This window comes from Triticum urartu, chromosome 3A (genome assembly GCF_056163025.1).
Source record: "Triticum urartu cultivar PI428250 chromosome 3A, HENAU_Tu73, whole genome shotgun sequence".
NCBI lineage: Eukaryota > Viridiplantae > Streptophyta > Magnoliopsida > Poales > Poaceae > Triticum > Triticum urartu.
Genome location: NC_141875.1, coordinates 429075576 through 429091342, shown reverse-complemented (window position 1 = coordinate 429091342; position 15767 = coordinate 429075576). Strand labels below are relative to the sequence as shown.

At 42.3% G+C, this 15767-nt stretch overlaps 2 protein-coding genes and 1 long non-coding RNA gene across 4 annotated transcripts; 2 read left to right on the top strand and 1 right to left on the bottom strand.

Annotated features, from left to right (window-relative positions):
• Window positions 1-829: 829 nt before the first annotated feature.
• PDF1B (peptide deformylase 1B) lies at window positions 830-5380 on the top strand. Its single transcript, XM_048693846.2, has 7 exons — window positions 830-1105; window positions 1197-1335; window positions 1922-2114; window positions 4068-4178; window positions 4474-4536; window positions 4995-5097; window positions 5192-5380. Exons 1-6 carry the CDS (start codon window positions 898-900, stop codon window positions 5091-5093), a joined length of 813 nt encoding a protein of 270 aa, XP_048549803.2. The 5' UTR covers window positions 830-897; the 3' UTR covers window positions 5094-5097; window positions 5192-5380.
• A 2027-nt stretch (window positions 5381-7407) lies between these two features.
• LOC125544216 (polygalacturonase At1g48100) lies at window positions 7408-11707 on the bottom strand. 2 transcript variants are annotated; one of them, XM_048707818.2, is made up of 7 exons: window positions 10830-11707; window positions 9832-9963; window positions 9052-9228; window positions 8926-8970; window positions 8635-8842; window positions 8085-8275; window positions 7408-8002 (listed from the first exon to the last, which is right to left on the bottom strand). In XM_048707818.2, the coding sequence occupies exons 1-7, from the start codon at window positions 11298-11300 to the stop codon at window positions 7607-7609; spliced, it is 1620 nt and encodes a 539-aa protein (XP_048563775.2). In that variant the 5' UTR covers window positions 11301-11707; the 3' UTR covers window positions 7408-7606. The 2 variants fall into 2 exon arrangements, with proteins under 2 accessions (XP_048563775.2, XP_048563776.2); XM_048707819.2 differs by having other exon boundaries at window positions 8926-8967; window positions 10830-11343.
• On the top strand, window positions 8713-12471 carry LOC125544218 (uncharacterized). The gene is made up of 4 exons (XR_007299327.2): window positions 8713-8852; window positions 8931-8986; window positions 11757-11926; window positions 12151-12471. It is a non-coding gene; the product is annotated as an uncharacterized LOC125544218 (long non-coding RNA).
• The last annotated feature ends 3296 nt before the right edge of the window (window positions 12472-15767 follow it).

Sequence of the window (15767 nt, the reverse complement as noted above, 5' to 3'; positions counted from 1 at the left end):
CACCCTTCCTCTTCTGAGAAAATCCTAACGCAGCTCACAAGTAGCAAACTACACATGCTTATTCTACGTTGCATTAGAGTGTATTGATTAAAGGATTTGCTGTGAAGGAGACGGTTATGGACGTGAACATTTGAGGGTAACCGGTCATTGTCCATCAATGTGTTGGTAGATATATAGGCCTGGATTTCCCCAATCCGATTATAGTAGATGCTCTAACAAGTAACATGTTGTGACTTATGGAGATTATAACTAAAGGGGGGCCATTATGTAGGTAATGCAACGGCCATCATTGTCGATTGCTATCACTTGCATATGAGTTCAGTTCAGTTCGGTTTGAATACTGTCCTCGAGAAGCAAATGATGTTGTACATGAATTAACTTATCCTGCTAGATTTAGTTTTTGTAGTGAGTGGATTGATGATCCTCCGAATGTTTTACTTTCTTTGCTGGATGTAGTTAGCATTATCACATGCAAACAGCAAGTTTTAGGACCAGTTGTTTTGGCAGTTTAAAAAATAAGCCACCTCCTCCCCAGCTTTTCCTATAAGCCATCTCTCTTATTCATTGGGACTTCTAAACTAGTTATGGAATAATTAATTTAGAAGTCTCAACAAATTTTGGTATGGCTTATTTTTTAAGCTGGAAGAGGCAGCTTATTTTTTAAGCCGTCTAAAAGAACTGGCCCTTAGTCGTAGGAAAAAACAAGCAACATGTCATATATTTTTTTTGAGAATGTGGTCATATTTTCAGATATAGAAAAAACTGGACGGCGTACAGCCGTCCGATCACGTCGACCTTTTTCTTTGAATGCAATCCGATCACGTCGACCTTGTGGTGCCCGCACACCACTCTGGGAAAAAAATCGAACCAAGCCACGAGAAGGGACGGGCCACTACCATGGCGGCCGCGTGCTTCCACCTTCGCCTCTGCCCCCGCTTCCGCGCCTTCGCGTCCTTCTCCTATCGCCCCCTCCTCGCTACCCACCCCACGACCCTGCCCCTACGACGCACCGGGCCGGCTACGCCGCTCGCCGCCCGCACGCGCCGCGGGTTCGGCTCCTCCACGGCCGCCGCCCCGCCCAACGAGGATGACGACTTTGCCACAGGTTAGCAGCCGCTTCCAGGAACTCTTCGATACTCGGATTGTAGCTTCCATCTCTAATTCTCTTACTAAGTTGTTGTTATTGCACGGTGTAGCTGCGGACCTGCGGTTCGAGCCGCCGCTCAAGGTAGTGCAGTACCCAGACCCCGTCCTGCGCGCACGCAACAAGCGCATCAACACCTTCGACGACAACCTTCGCTCCCTCGCGGACGAGATGTTCGATGTCATGTACAAGTGAGTCTGACGTAGAACCTTGTCCCTTTTACCTTGCTCTGCTGTGCGCACCGGAGCTGTTTGATGAAATTCACATGAGGTTGCCGTGCCACTTTCTTTACTAAATATGCACGGTATTGTTAATTTGAGCACCACTGGCTTGTAGAAGTCCATATAGTGCTCTGATTTTTGCCTCTTCCTGTATACACTGACTTTCCATACACCCCGAGAGTCGCTAGGTGGTTAGGGACCTTGACACTATCAATCGATAGACAAGAGATGCACATGTGTGCACATCTCCTATGTTCTCTAGTATTTTATAGGCATTGTTCTTGTCAAATTAGCAAATTGAGGCGTCATTTATACTCATGAGGCTATCTGAGGCTGTGAGTCCTGGAATGGTCAGGTAGTTGTGCATGAGTGCACATGGTGCTACTGCTATAATTAATAGTTTTTTTTATCTGGGCTATATGTCATATTACTCATTTACTTATGGTGGACCTGAAATGCCTTAGTCATCTTCTAGTGGGTGCAAACATCCAATCATAACCTGCTCATAGGCCTCTCCGCTGTTTTTAGAAAGGATTGACCTGGTTTCATGCTACAGGACTGATGGCATTGGTCTCTCGGCACCACAAGTTGGAGTGAACGTGCAGCTCATGGTATTCAACCCAGCTGGAGTGAAAGGGGAAGGAGAGGAAATTGTCCTTGTCAACCCAGTAGTTTACAAGTTCTCGAAACGCTTGTCAGTCTATGAAGAAGGGTGCTTGTCGTTCCCTGGAATATATGCCAATGTGCTGGTGAGAGTAGCCTTTATCTTTGCTCTTATTAAGATCTAAGTTGTTGGCTGTGTCTGTTCACCTCTTGAGTTACTAGGAATTACTGGTTGCCATCCATTCTATGGAGGACATACGGTTGAGTCAATTTTATATTTTCGAGACAACTTTTCAACATGTGCACAAAACCCAGGTGCTATGGTGGAATAAACATTTAACTGATAACTAGATCATACCCTGCGCGTTGCTGCAAGAATCAATTGAAATACATTTTAAGTAGATTTAGTTGTATGTGATATAAATTTTAAATTAAGAATATAACTAAAATTTGAAATACTATATTTTGGTTAGATTTAGTTCTTTTCGGATAGGAAATTTAAATTTGTAATATAAGAACTAAATTTGAAATACATATGATTTACTATATTTAGTCATTGAGCTGAGTCTTTTCTCATGCATATTTGTATGTTGAGACTGGGCCTTTTCCATGCATGTGTGCATGTTGAGGGAAATAGATTAGTGGGGGCTAACTATTTAGATATAGAAGATATGTGCAGAAATAACTTATGTGGAAAAGCACACGGATTAGCTAGAAAGATACATCTTTCATGTGTTGAATTTAATATTTGTCTCATTTGTCATGTGTTGCTTAATTCCAAATTCTGTATATTGTTATAGAAAAAATCCACTTTACAACCCTGAACTATTGCAGGAGCCAGGAGTTCATTTTTCAAACTTGAACTGTAAATCTGGTTGTTTGAACATTGAACTCTTTAATGAGTTTACTTTATCCCTGGCTCTCTCAAGTGGTTTTGTGCTGACTGAGAGAACTCGTGCCATCATCTTGCCATGTCAGCAACTTAAGTGAAAAAAGTAAGAATTAAATAATTCAGACAATAAAAGGAAATAATAATAATAATAATAATAATAATCAGTTTTTTGGAAAGATGTCTAACTTCCAAGCAATTCACAAATAGTAGAAAGTCAATCAGAAAAACCAGATTCTCTTATTTTTTAGTGAAAGAAAAAAAAGCAGATTCAGTAGTTCTCAGATGACATGTAGCTAAACTTTTTTTAGTGTCAGTTTGAAAAACCCAAGTTCCAAAAAGGTTTTTTTTGGTAGTCAAACTGAAAAAAGATTCATCAATAGTCAATCCAAAAAAACTTCTCCCCGAATTTCCTAAATAGTTCACTTTTTGTAAAAATAGATACAACCTCCGATCCGAATTAATTGAGACAGCCTCTATGCAATGTCCATTTTACATTGTATAGAGGCTGCTTCAATTAATTCGGATCGGAGGGAGTATTATTTTTACTGATTTCTTGATTTTTTTTAATGTTTTAATTAAGTTGCTGACAAGGCAAGAGTAAAGTGATCCACATATCTGCCCTATGTCATGTCAGTCTGCGCAAAACCACTTGGGATAGGGCCAGGGGTAAACTGATTCAAGAGTTCAAGATTCGAAAGTAAACTTCTGCAATTTCAGGGTTAGAAGGTTTTTTTTTTTCATTTTTATAATCACCAAGAAATATTAGTGATATTTATCAGCCACATAGCCATCTGAAATTAAACCTGTACCAGCACTCTAAATATAATTTCAGTTTGCATTAACTTTAAAGCAAGTATGACCTGCATGGCTGCATTACTGCAAATAGATTGTGTTTTCACAAGTCCAAATTGCTACTGAAAAAACCTGAGTACATGAGATTTAGAGTTTAAAGCTTGTTAACATAGACCATACTTATTATCTTAACTATCTATATTATGTCACTAAGCGTTCATATATATGACAAAAGTATCAGATATCTAACAAATGATGGGAGTAGATAAGTTAGGGAATGCAACTAATATCCACCTTTGTTGATCCTATCATAGTACTCTTTATATTTAGTATTTGCGTTCTTCTGAAAAAGGAGGATTTTACTAATTTATGGGATATGGCATTTGCAATTATCTTTCACCACTGTGCTATGCAGAGACCAGACACTGTTAAAATTGATGCTCAAGATGCTAGTGGAGCAAAGATCAAAGTTAAATTATCAGAACTATCTGCAAGAGTTTTCCAGCATGAGTTTGATCATTTACAGGTATGAGCTTAACCTTGATCAAACTTAATTTTGTCATGTATTTATGTAAGATTTTTGAATTAAATCGTCCACTAGCCAACTAAATGAGTTCATTTACAGGTATGAGTTCATTTATGTGAATGACATATTCAATGGCCAACTAAACTTTACTTCACTGTCCATGTTACTTTTGATCCAACAAACCAATTGGGTCTAAGGACACCTCAATTTACGTAATGAAGGGCTTATATTGGTGTGTGAACACATTCAGCACTATAGTCACATGACCACTCACCATCAACTTGTGGATTTGCAGGGAATCCTTTTCTTTGACAGAATGACTATGGATGTTGTTGAGAGCATACATGAGCAGCTGAAGGTTAGTAGCTGTGAATCCGAAGTTGGTGTAGTTACACTGGGAATATCATTTGATATTAGTTATTGTGCTTATATGCTCTCTCAAAAGCCAGCAGTGTTGTAATTATTGGAATAGTGGGGCGCTGCAAATAAGACACTAATGTCCCTCCAAATTTTGCTTTTCTTTTGGGAGAGCATAGAAGCACTAATTTGCTTGTTATCAACAGGGCTGTTCATGATGAAGATATGATCCTTTTTTTTGTAAATGTGTTAGTCTTTCTTGGTTGGAGTTTTTTTTTAATGCTTTATTGGCTGGAGTTACATGACTTTGGGTTTTTGGTTTGTTAAGGTTTGGTATATTTGCTGAATGACATGGCATAATATTTCTTGAAGCATGTGCGCGTGTGTTTATGATTTGTTATGCCGTATCTCATTTTGTAACTTTGCTTACGCCTAGTCGAACTTTCTCATTTCCAATAGAGTCTGGAGGACAAATACGTGGAAATAACAGGACAAGCAAGCCCTGAAACCATATCAAACTACAGAGGGACAAAGGATGTCGTTAGTTTTTCAAGATGATTGCGTCAGTCTTCTTCATCTTAAACATGCCTGGTTTGTGTGTCTTTTCATGCTCTATTAAGCAATTCTGAAATCTTTGTCTGCTACTGTACAAACAGGTTCTGCAAACTTTCCAAGTGCATCATCAAGCTGAGCTACAAATTCAAGTGTTTGTGGAACTGTTTGTTGGTGCATACACTGCTGTCATTCTAGTTTTGGCAGTTTTGCTATGTCTAGTTATGTACAACATTAATGAAATTGTACACAGAAATTTCACTATTTATGAATGAAGCATTATTTTCCAACAATGAATATCTGAATAGTATTTTGCATGCTATGATATTGGGGATATACTGTACTTTCTCTCTTTCCACGAGATTGTGTTGACCTCTTCTTTTCTCAAAATTTAAAGTACAAAGCAAAGATTACATCCTGGCCGTAGTTGTAACAACCAAATAACTGAGCCATGAATGTGTATTTTATACAATGGCAAGTTCATAGCCTTTAACTGGATAATGCGCAGTGATGTTAGTGCATCTCTTGCATTGGCCAGCATGTATTATACGTACTTGAGAACACATCATATGCTAGTATATCTTTGTATAACATGGCTGTATGGCCCCATGTATTTTGCCATTATGTTTGTTTCTGGCATAGCAATATTTATATCAAACAATGCACTAAGAAATCCTAATCTTTCCGTGGTGGCAAATCTGGTGCAATGAAGTCCATGCAAACATGAAACTTCTTCACAAGCTGTTTGATCAACATAAATAAGGATTATTGGGGAAAGTGTTGCTTGAAAGCACATTGGTAGTAATATCTCAATAAGAATGGTGGTTGTGGTATATTTTCATGTTTATCAATTGACTTACTCCCTCCTTCCATCTATATAGGGCCTAATGCGTTTTTCGAGGCTAACTTTGACCAAATATTAGAGCAATAATATATGACATGCAACTTACACAATGCACACCGTTAAATTCATGTGTGAAAGGAGTTTTCAATGATATAATTTTCACATTGTGCATGTCATGTACTATTAATCTTGTCAATAGTGAAAGACGGTCTTAAAAAACGCATTAGGCCCTATATAGATGGAAGGAGGGAGTACATTGAGTTTACATGTGTGCTAGCATTATGTATGATGAAATTCCCTAATAATATGGTTTGATGTGATCTTCATACAAAACTCTACTTTTAAATAATAATCTGTTATAGTTAAGAAATGTGGTTAATGTAGATAGTTACATCCATTCCAAAATAGATGTGTGAATTAGTCTTGGTATTTAAATATTGTAATTTTGCTTCCTGATGGCAGCACTTTATTTATTTAGTGTTGGTCGTGATAATTTAGAGATGGGTATATAAGCTGTATGGGCCAACTATGTAAAAGTTAATGCCTTAGCTCATCCGAGTGCATGGAACTGACAGGCAATTAGATTAGAAGTTATAATAATGATGGAAAGACAGTAAAAATGCTTATGCGTTAACATGTTGGCTGTCCACCTAGAAGTGAGATCACATTGTAAGGTTCAGTAAGTGTTGCACCAATCTACGTATCTTCCATTATAGCTTATATTTGTTGTTCCCTTATTCAAAGATAGCTGATTCTCGCCGAGTTATAATGCTAGAAAGATGGTAAAAATGCTTATGCGTGATCATGATAACCTACTCCCTCCATTACTTAATATAAGACGTTTTTTAGTTACGGAGGGAGTAGTTAACAAATGGTCACTTCTCTGTCATGTTCTAATGGTTAATTTGCTTTCACTCATTCTATTTTTACACCATTATTATCTAATTAAGTTGATCTATTTGAACTTTTTTTTTCTATCCGTCCGTCAAAATCTTTCTAGCTAAATCTAAAAACACACACATTTCCTTTTCGCGCTGCACTGCTACATGTCTTGAATACAGAATGTGTATGTTGCAAATGCTTTTAGCATTTGTTGCTTAGAAGCTGGATGTATTGTACTTGTTCATTCTTCTAACAGTTCATTTTAATATCATTTTTCTGTTCCTTCTGCCCAAGTGCCAAAACAAACTTTTCCTTCGATTAATCAATCAGTATACTTTGTTGGTCATCTAAACATATTATATTGTAGCAATCTGTTTCTGAATCTTAATTGAGTTATTGCATATTGTACATTCAACATTGTCATTGGGATTCTTGGGTCGTTAACATTTGCTTCACCTTTACAGATGCTGGCACTGTTTTTATTAAATAGTAGGGTGTAGCAATGTGCAAAAGTGCTGTACTATTATTTTTTAACACTTAATACTTTGTATTAGCATAGAATAACATGCGCTATATTTTTTCAGCTCACACATATAATCTGCCTGCCTGCCCATTTTATATGAAAATATCTATGTTTCCTTTACCACAAACATGACACACTTGCTGTGATAACAAAACATAAATTAACTGTGTATATATGCACATGACGAAGCAATGGTGCAAAGGGTCGGAAGCATCACAACGACCACTCATGAATAAGCACCAACTAATGGATGAGGATACTATCTGTGTTTCAGCATATGTCATGGTATGTCTGCAAGTTGTTCCCAGCAGGTTTTCCAATCTGCAGACAAGCTATGGGAGGGATGGTTGGAGTGAAGAGTTCCCCAAAAGCTTGCCAACAGAATGGATTGTTTAGGTGGTAGTGGGCTATTTGCACGGGTTTAAGTTGTACTCCGGTAAGTGTGATCCCTGAACAAGGTGAGCTGTCACTGCATGCAAAATGGAGAGGCTTGATTGTAAATGTCCCTCTGATGTTCTCATACTGAACGCCTGATACTGCCACTGCTGATGTTTGATTTGTGCAGGTTCTTTTGTCGCAATAGAACTGGTCTATCATAATAGGTGTTTGAACTTCGGAGACTTGTATGTTTGAGAACCTTATGTCTTGAACCAGTCCTATACCACCCTGCAAGGAGAATTCAATTGGTTTAGCTCAGTAGGTATTATGAGTTTATTCTGCATGCTCTTTCTTTAATTATTGATCTTACCTGCCAGGTCTTGATTCTGACACCAGTCATTGTTCTGAACATGTTGACATCTCTTACTGTTACATTAGAGACGCATGCTTTTGTGTTGTCCCGGCCTAGTCCACCAATGCTGATTCCATGGCCTGGTCCACAATTCACATTGTGTATGTATATGTTGCTACATCCTGTCTGGATGGAGATGCAATCGTCACCTGCATGGAACAAGACAAAAGATGCCATGTGATCTGTGCTATATACTCATTGTACTACTTTTGTGTAACTGCAAAAGATGCTTCGATACGATTCGCCACCCTTTTCCAGTGTACCCTAAGTCTGGAACTGTCCGCCGCACTGCAGAGCTTGCAGAACAGAGGGACATGCTTTCAGTTGATCATATGCCTTATATTATAGTTTGTTGGAATATATAAATTGTCTTGTGTTCTCAAATTCTGGTTGAAGATATGTTTCACGTGGACACGTGTTGGCAAAAAAAATTGCTGAACATAATATGAATGCATGCTAGATTGGCAAAACAAAATTCTTCTTGAAGTTAGTCATAAAGAGGAATTACCGCAAGCCAAGTTGGTATGATGAATGCTGACATCTTTGGAGTTCTGCAGGTGTATTCCGTCGGTGTTGAGACTGTTCTCAGGGGAGGATATTGTCAGGTCGTGGACCAGCACCCCTTGACAGTTGTCAAACTTGAGATGGCACTGTGAGCTGTTGACAATTGTGATGCCAGCCACTACGACATTTGAAGAACCATAGAACCTCAATGCCTGCATCAGAGTATGGAATCAAAACTGCCAGATGTTTGTTTTGGTATACAGTACTGAATGTGCACTAAAGATAGTGATCTTACCGTAGGTTTAACCCGTGACATCCTTTCAAGCTCCTGATTGTACTGCTGGAATGTATCCAAGGTTAGTGATTAATAGACCAACTTTTGAATTGAGTGATCTAGTAATACTAGATGGTCGGGTCTTACTGTGTCGTCATCCTCATCGTCATTTGGGTCTGAGTAGGTCCACCACTGTTGCCCCCTACCATTTATGGTGCCACTGCCTTGAATTGATAACCCACTTAGTTTGGTGAATTCAAGCCATTGAAGCAAGCCAGAACCCCATGCTTTAGCATTTGTTGGGGCTAAGATCGTCCCTTCGAGCTGCAAAATTAGCACATCATTTAACCCCGTTATGTTTTTGTCTTTCACCTTTGCCAGATTGGAGTTTGTTTCTCTTTGTACACATGAAAATTTCGTTTCATTTCTATTTTCAAACATCCCACCACTTGAAACCTGCCGCGGCGTGATCTTAGACGTAGAAATAATTTAAATTACTCCCTCCAATCCTTATTACTTGTCGCTCAAACAGTCGAACGGATGTATCTAGATGTATTTTAGTGCCAGATACATCCATTTGAGTGACAAGTACATAAATATAAGACGTTTTAGAGACTTGTATGGTCACTCTAAAACATCTTATATTTGTGAACAGAGGAGGTATCAATGTGGCATTGGAAATGTTTTACGGTCTTAAACATGAAAACACTTCGAATTATTTTGATATATCAAATGTAGCATTGGAATCTGTTACATGCTCATAACATCAAGAGATCATTTTCCCTGCATATGTAAGAGTACATAGGAGTTGTGTTGTTCAATGCAGGTACATATTTGTATGTTAGTATGTTAGTATAGAATCTAGAAGAAAGGGAGGCAAGGGGAAAGCTTTCTCAGGTGCATATTTGGCATTAGGTGCAGAATTACCTGGAAAAGAATGTTTGGTTTGCAGTAAGGCCCAGAAAAGGAGATTGGCCCAACAAGGAACTCTAGTTCTGATGGTACGAGAACTGTAGACGCTCCCAGCTTGCACGCAGCAGCCCACGCTGCTTGAAAAGCCTGCATGCACACTAATTTATTAGAGGTTTGTTCTCAAAAGACTAGACTAAGCTAATCATAGTACTCCTATATAGTTCCACTGTGCCCCTATGGTTTTGTCGGAGTGAAACTATCCTAAACCGTACCCAGAAAATGAGGATTTCTTTTGGCTGAAAAGAAACCCAAGTACACTGTTAAATGTTGGTTGAAGCTTAATTTTTGGAAACTTTCAATGCATCTCCCAATTTCCATGAATTTAACCACCATTGATTTTTATTTTCTGGTGTGTATTTTGGATTTCAAGTATGCCTCTACATAAAACATTTCAATCTTTTTAAGAAAAAAATTACTGGTTTTCCAGAACTATATAACACTAAAAAAAGGTATAGTTGGTCGATCCCAATTTTTGCCATCGATATGTTTCCCGCGTGCAAACAATATTTTGAAAAAATATCGATGTTTTTCTTGCGAACCCTGAATATATTCTTCAGTTTTTTGTTAACCCTGACTTGATGCCCACTTTGTTCACCAAGAGAACGTGATTCCTCAAAAAGGGGAAGCCGTACCAGCTTGAAGTGTGGACATGTGAAGGACAGAACAATCCAAAAAGAAACAAATAAAATTTCCGGCAAGCACAGGCAGTCATGCAAATACTGACTACAGAAAGGTATGTCACTAGTGACAATTTCCTGCGGCTCTGCACTGGAAATCATGTGAGAGTAGTCGATGATCATGGATCATAGGACAGTAATCATGCGTGGGTAATGGGCAGTGCAAAATGGAATTGGCAGTGAGAATTTCTGAGTCGGGGAATGCATGATGCTACACAAGTTAGCGAATTTTCTCTCGATAAAACAGCAATTTGAGGGGCAGTGATGTTGACCAACCTTTGTATCGTCTGAAATTCCATCACCCTTGGCTCCGAAATCAACCACGTTAAACACCGCGCCCGGTGAGGCTGAGGCCACAGGTGGTGGCTGCGGCGGTGGCTGCCTGCCCTTTCCACAGCTTGGAGATGGAGGCTGTGGACTTGTATGTCCATTGCCTTTGGCAGGGCTCGGCTTGGGGCTCGGGCTCGGGCTCGGACTTACAGGTACATTGGGGCTTGGCTGGTATGGCGTCTGGTGTCCTTTGCCAACACCAGGGGGGGCTGGTGGCGGGCTTCGCCGGTTGCCCCCGTGCTGCCGGTGGGAGCTGCCCTTCTTTGCCTTCCCTTTCTTCTTGAGCAGAGAGGAGCTCGGCGAGCTCCTTGGCCTCCAATGCTTGCCTCTCCTCGCGTCACAGACATCAATGGTGGAGCATAGAGCAAGCAAGACAAGGAGAAGCAGGAGGCCGAAGCCTTTTACTCTGAGCTTCATCCTTGTGTCTGTTGTACCTGTTGGCTAGCTGTGTGGAGAGTGTTTGTACGTGCTTGGGGAGTAGATAGATAGACAGCATACACAAGAGGTGTGGATTGCTTGTGAGGAGGGAAAGACAGAGGCTTCTCTTTAAATAACAAGCTTCAGATTCAGGGCGGCCACGTTTGCGCCTCCCTCTCAAGATTAGATGAAAATGAATGCGGGAAATGGGGCCCCAACTCACGTGCATGCAAAGGTCTTGTAGCTGCACAGGGAATTGGTAAGTGATGTCTTCTTGTTGCTTATGCTCCTCGCCATGATCATGTATGCTTGGCAATTTGTTTACGGCGGTTATTCAGTGAGAACTTGTCGGTGGTGAACCACATCTATTATGACATATTCAGTAATCTCTCTCTGCTATAATCACATCTATACCCTTTGCTCCGCATCTTCTTTGACACCGATTTACTGGAACAGGAATGAAGCATACGATTTATTCACGAGCAGATTTTGTGGGGAAACAAAACGGCCGTTCTCCTTTATATATATCCTTCCCTGTGGTCCAAGAGATCACGTGCAATTAGAGCGCTAGTATGTCCAGTTTGGCAGCTAATCCAAGATCCATATGCATTATGGAGGATACCAAGGTGATGCACAAACCCAGAGTCTATATATTGGCTGCCTTCATATTGTGAGACTCACTTGTCAATAGGACATTAGGACATCCTTTTTTTTTATTGACCCTGCTAAAATGTCCTTTTCATTCAAAATCGCCATATCAATTGTGATTATGCTGATCGGCCCAATATACGGAATTACTAACGCTCACATGCATCTCGCTGAACCAAAATATTTTTTGTTCTGTTTACAGCTCTAAGAAACAAGGAGGGAAGCAAGTAAAAAAAAAGTCATCTCAGGCAAGCCTAACAGCTCATTTGCTTTGCAGAATTTAGTCAGTTTACCCAGATGGCTATGAATGTGCTTTACCCGGCATCCTCGGCGGTTTTGCCCCCGTGTTCAATGATAGACATGGTTGTCCGTACGTTTAGGCCTCTTTTGGTTCATAGGATAGGATTATCATAGGAATAGGAATCTTGTAGGAAATGAGATGACATGTATCTCAAATCCTATGAGTAGGAATAGGAAACAAGATGTCATTTGATTGACACCAAAGAAATTTTTCCAGAGTCTAGGCTCTTTTTTATTTTTCTATGAAATGTGGAGGATAGGAACCAATCCTATGTAGGAATTGAAATCCATTCCTATGAACCAAAGGGCTCTAAAGGAAAAAATCCTATAAGAATCCTATCCTCTAGAATTCCTATGAAATTCCTCTAAACCAAAGGAAGCCTTAATCTATAGAGGTGCCATGCCAGATCCCTGCTTCTTTGTTTTTAAGCTGTGGAAGATTGATGCGTCTCTGCCATGCCATGGCTGTGCACGCAGTGCAGTTATGCGTATGTGCCCACTTTTCGATCGGTTGCCAAAACCAAAGGCAGACATGTGATCGATCACTGACGGGACGAGCTAGCATCTAGCCGAGGCGGAGGCTAGTCCGTTTCTGAACCAAGCATACGTACTCCCGTGCCCGTGGCAGCCAACGGTTTTGAGCTGCTCGCGCACATCAACCTTGTACGTGAAGGTGAAGGTGAAGCTGGTGGGAACGAAGCCCACCGAATTAACGTGTGGCCATGAACAGGGCAAGAGGGCGCGGTAGAAGACGAGCGCGCGGACTGGCGCGCACATGCCCGGCTCACATGGGGGCAACGGTCACGGGCGGAACGCAAGAGCCGCGCGTTTGTCCGCGCATCGCCCGGGCCGCAACCGCTGCCTGCCCGCATGCGGACGCCGTCGCAATCTCCGATTCCCTTCTCCCGTGCTCCTTGTCCAATCATTCATCCATACATCCATCTCCGCCATGCCGCTCATGGCCGTGCATCCATCGCTTATTAATACAGTAGTTGGCTTCCAAAATAGGTTGCCCCGCTCGGTCGGTGACTTGATCAGCCGTGACCTCTCCCCTAGGACAATGGTCGATGCCCACATTTTCAGCGCTATCTCCGTCTCCAAGACGATCGATCTCCACAGCCTACACGTCTCTTAGTGGTTGTTAGGCTAACAAAGATTAGCCATGGGATTATACAGAACGTGTTTTTAGCTGATGTTTAGCAAAACCGGTTTTACAAATTATTTTATGTAAAACCAGTTTATAGAAAAATATGTTTGGCTTACCTCTTGAGTCCTGACTCCTCCCGTGACCTTCCCTCGATAAAATACTCTTGCCGTGACTTTCTCTTTCTCTCTTACTTCCTCGACTCGACCATTGGAGACAGTACGCAGGCTCCAACATTCATTCCTCCTCTGTTTTCGGTCCTCAGAGCATTACTAGTAGAGCCCTCAAACCCTCAAACTCCTAAAAATAACTGTTTTTTTTACAGTTTTCGTCAAAAAAAAGCCGTAGACTAGAATCCCTTAACCCTCAAACCCTTAAATTTTTGTAAAGGTCCAACCCTCAAACCCTCTCCCAATCCTCAAAAATAAGGGTTGGGGAGCAAAATCTACCCCAACCCTCATTTGGCGGTTATACTCGCGCGGGAGGGAAAAATCCTTCCAACTCCCGCGCCCACGCCCGCGACCGCCGCTGCTAGTCACCCTCGTCGCCGGCGGCCGCCCCGTCGACCTCCCGCGCGCAACGACAACGTCGTTCATGGGGAATATTCCGTTATAAGGGTTGGGTTTGAGGGTTCTAATCTTTGTCCCTGTTTTTCAATCCGTAAAAGTGCACAAAAAAAATCATTTTTGGACCCTTAAAACGCTAGTGAGGGTTCGAGGGTTTGAGGGTTCTACTAGTAATGCTCTCAGTCCCTCAACGCCATTACTCGCCTTCCCTTGGACCGACCTTGGACGACTCCACGCGCAGCCGCCAGTACGTGCTTCACTTCTGCTCATACTAGTCAAGTACGTATACGACCATCACGGGCGTTGGGTACTCGCATGAAGTACTCCAGGTCTCGGTGTTCTACGTGCCATGTACCCCATACATGTCGAGAGACTCGAGGGAGGTGCAGTCGTCCTTGTCCAGCATGAGCTCGCGCGCGCCCTTGCTGACCATGCGGTTCCAGGAGCTCGCCGAGGGTGCCGTCGCCGTCGGGGCGCTCCTGGCCGCCATCTCGTATGTGGTCTTTATATACACCGACCAGCCGGTGACATGCCACAGGTGACGCACATCACCGATGGCGTCGATACATCATCCTAGCTCCGGCCGCGAGCCAGCGGAATCCTGGGCGCAAACGCAGCGACGGCCATGTCGTGGCCGGAGGACGAGCACGACTACTCGAGGAGCATCCCTACCAGACAGCGGCACGTCGATGCGTTCATGGCCATAGCCGAGGCTGGAGGATGAATCGCGAGGAGTATCATATCAGGCAGCGGAGATGTGACGCGGCGTCGGCCATGCCGTGGCAGGTTGGAGGACGCCGATTAGTTGCGATGGAGTATATGCAAATCAAGCTTTTACAAAAACGACCAATAGTCGTTTTTCTATAAACGCAGATTTTGAGGTTTTCGAAAATCAAGTATTCCAAAAACGCAAATTAGTTAGAGCATCCAAACGAGATTTTATTCTGTTAGCCTCTGTTCTTGGTTTATAGAGAATTTGTTTTCTATGTACCACCTATCCAAACAACCCCTTAGGAAGAGTTTGGTAGCCCACATATACCTCAGCGAGGTCTGCGTGGAATTTTTTTTGGCCCGTTTGGCTATCCGCATTAACTGTAGGGTCTGCATAGCACGAACTTTAAAGCATCTCTGGGGCTGTATCTAGAGGAAAGCTCAAATCGGTCGTTTTTGTGAAGCCAGGCCCAAGCGGTGCAACCCTGGTCATGTGGGCGTGGGCGGTTGCACGCGTGGATGTGGTCTCGAGACGTCGCTTTGTTTCGTGAGGCGTTGTTATAAATTACCCTCACCTCCCTCACCGCTCTCTTCCCTCTTCCCCACTCATACCGGCGGCGGCGACCACCAGAGCGACATCAGGATGATCCAGGACGGCGGCTATGATCGGAGCGACTGCAGAACTCCATCGGAGCGCATCGGCCATGGCGGTAAGTCCTTGCCCTGTCTCTAGATTTACTGCTTTCTACTCGGGTTAGATTTGATTCGAGCACACAATTGGAGAGGGGATTGAACATGGGGTGGGGATTGGATTAGGGGAAACACTGCCGATGAACACTCCAATCCATCGATTATGCACCGACGCTGTTTAGGGTTCATAGGGTCATTTTTCGATTACATCGGGGGTGGGGATTGGGGGTACAAACTTTTTTGTCTAGCCGCGACGACTCTGGAGTCGCGTCGAGCGGCGGGGGGCATAGCCATCTTCTTTTCTTCCTCATCGTCTTCGCTATCATCGTCTTCATCAAGAACTATGGGTCTTGCACGGTTGCCTGCCGTCGGCACCCTGGCCACCATCTGCACCGCGTCGTTGTCGTC

Bases quoted from the DNA above. Each gene is read 5' to 3' on its own strand.
- LOC125544216 (XM_048707818.2), bottom strand. From the start codon at position 11,300: ATGAAGCTCAGAGTAAAAGGCTTCGGCCTCCTGCTTCTCCTTGTCTTG. The intron at 8,276-8,634 runs GTAATTCCTCTT...TGTTCCATGCAG, and splicing joins TCATACCAACTTGGCTTGCG to GTGACGATTGCATCTCCATC. The intron at 8,003-8,084 runs GTAAGATCAATA...TTCTCCTTGCAG, and splicing joins TCAGAATCAAGACCTGGCAG to GGTGGTATAGGACTGGTTCA.
- PDF1B (XM_048693846.2), top strand. From the start codon at position 898: ATGGCGGCCGCGTGCTTCCACCTTCGCCTCTGCCCCCGCTTCCGCGCC. The intron at 1,106-1,196 runs GTTAGCAGCCGC...TGCACGGTGTAG, and splicing joins GGATGACGACTTTGCCACAG to CTGCGGACCTGCGGTTCGAG. The intron at 2,115-4,067 runs GTGAGAGTAGCC...TGTGCTATGCAG, and splicing joins GAATATATGCCAATGTGCTG to AGACCAGACACTGTTAAAAT.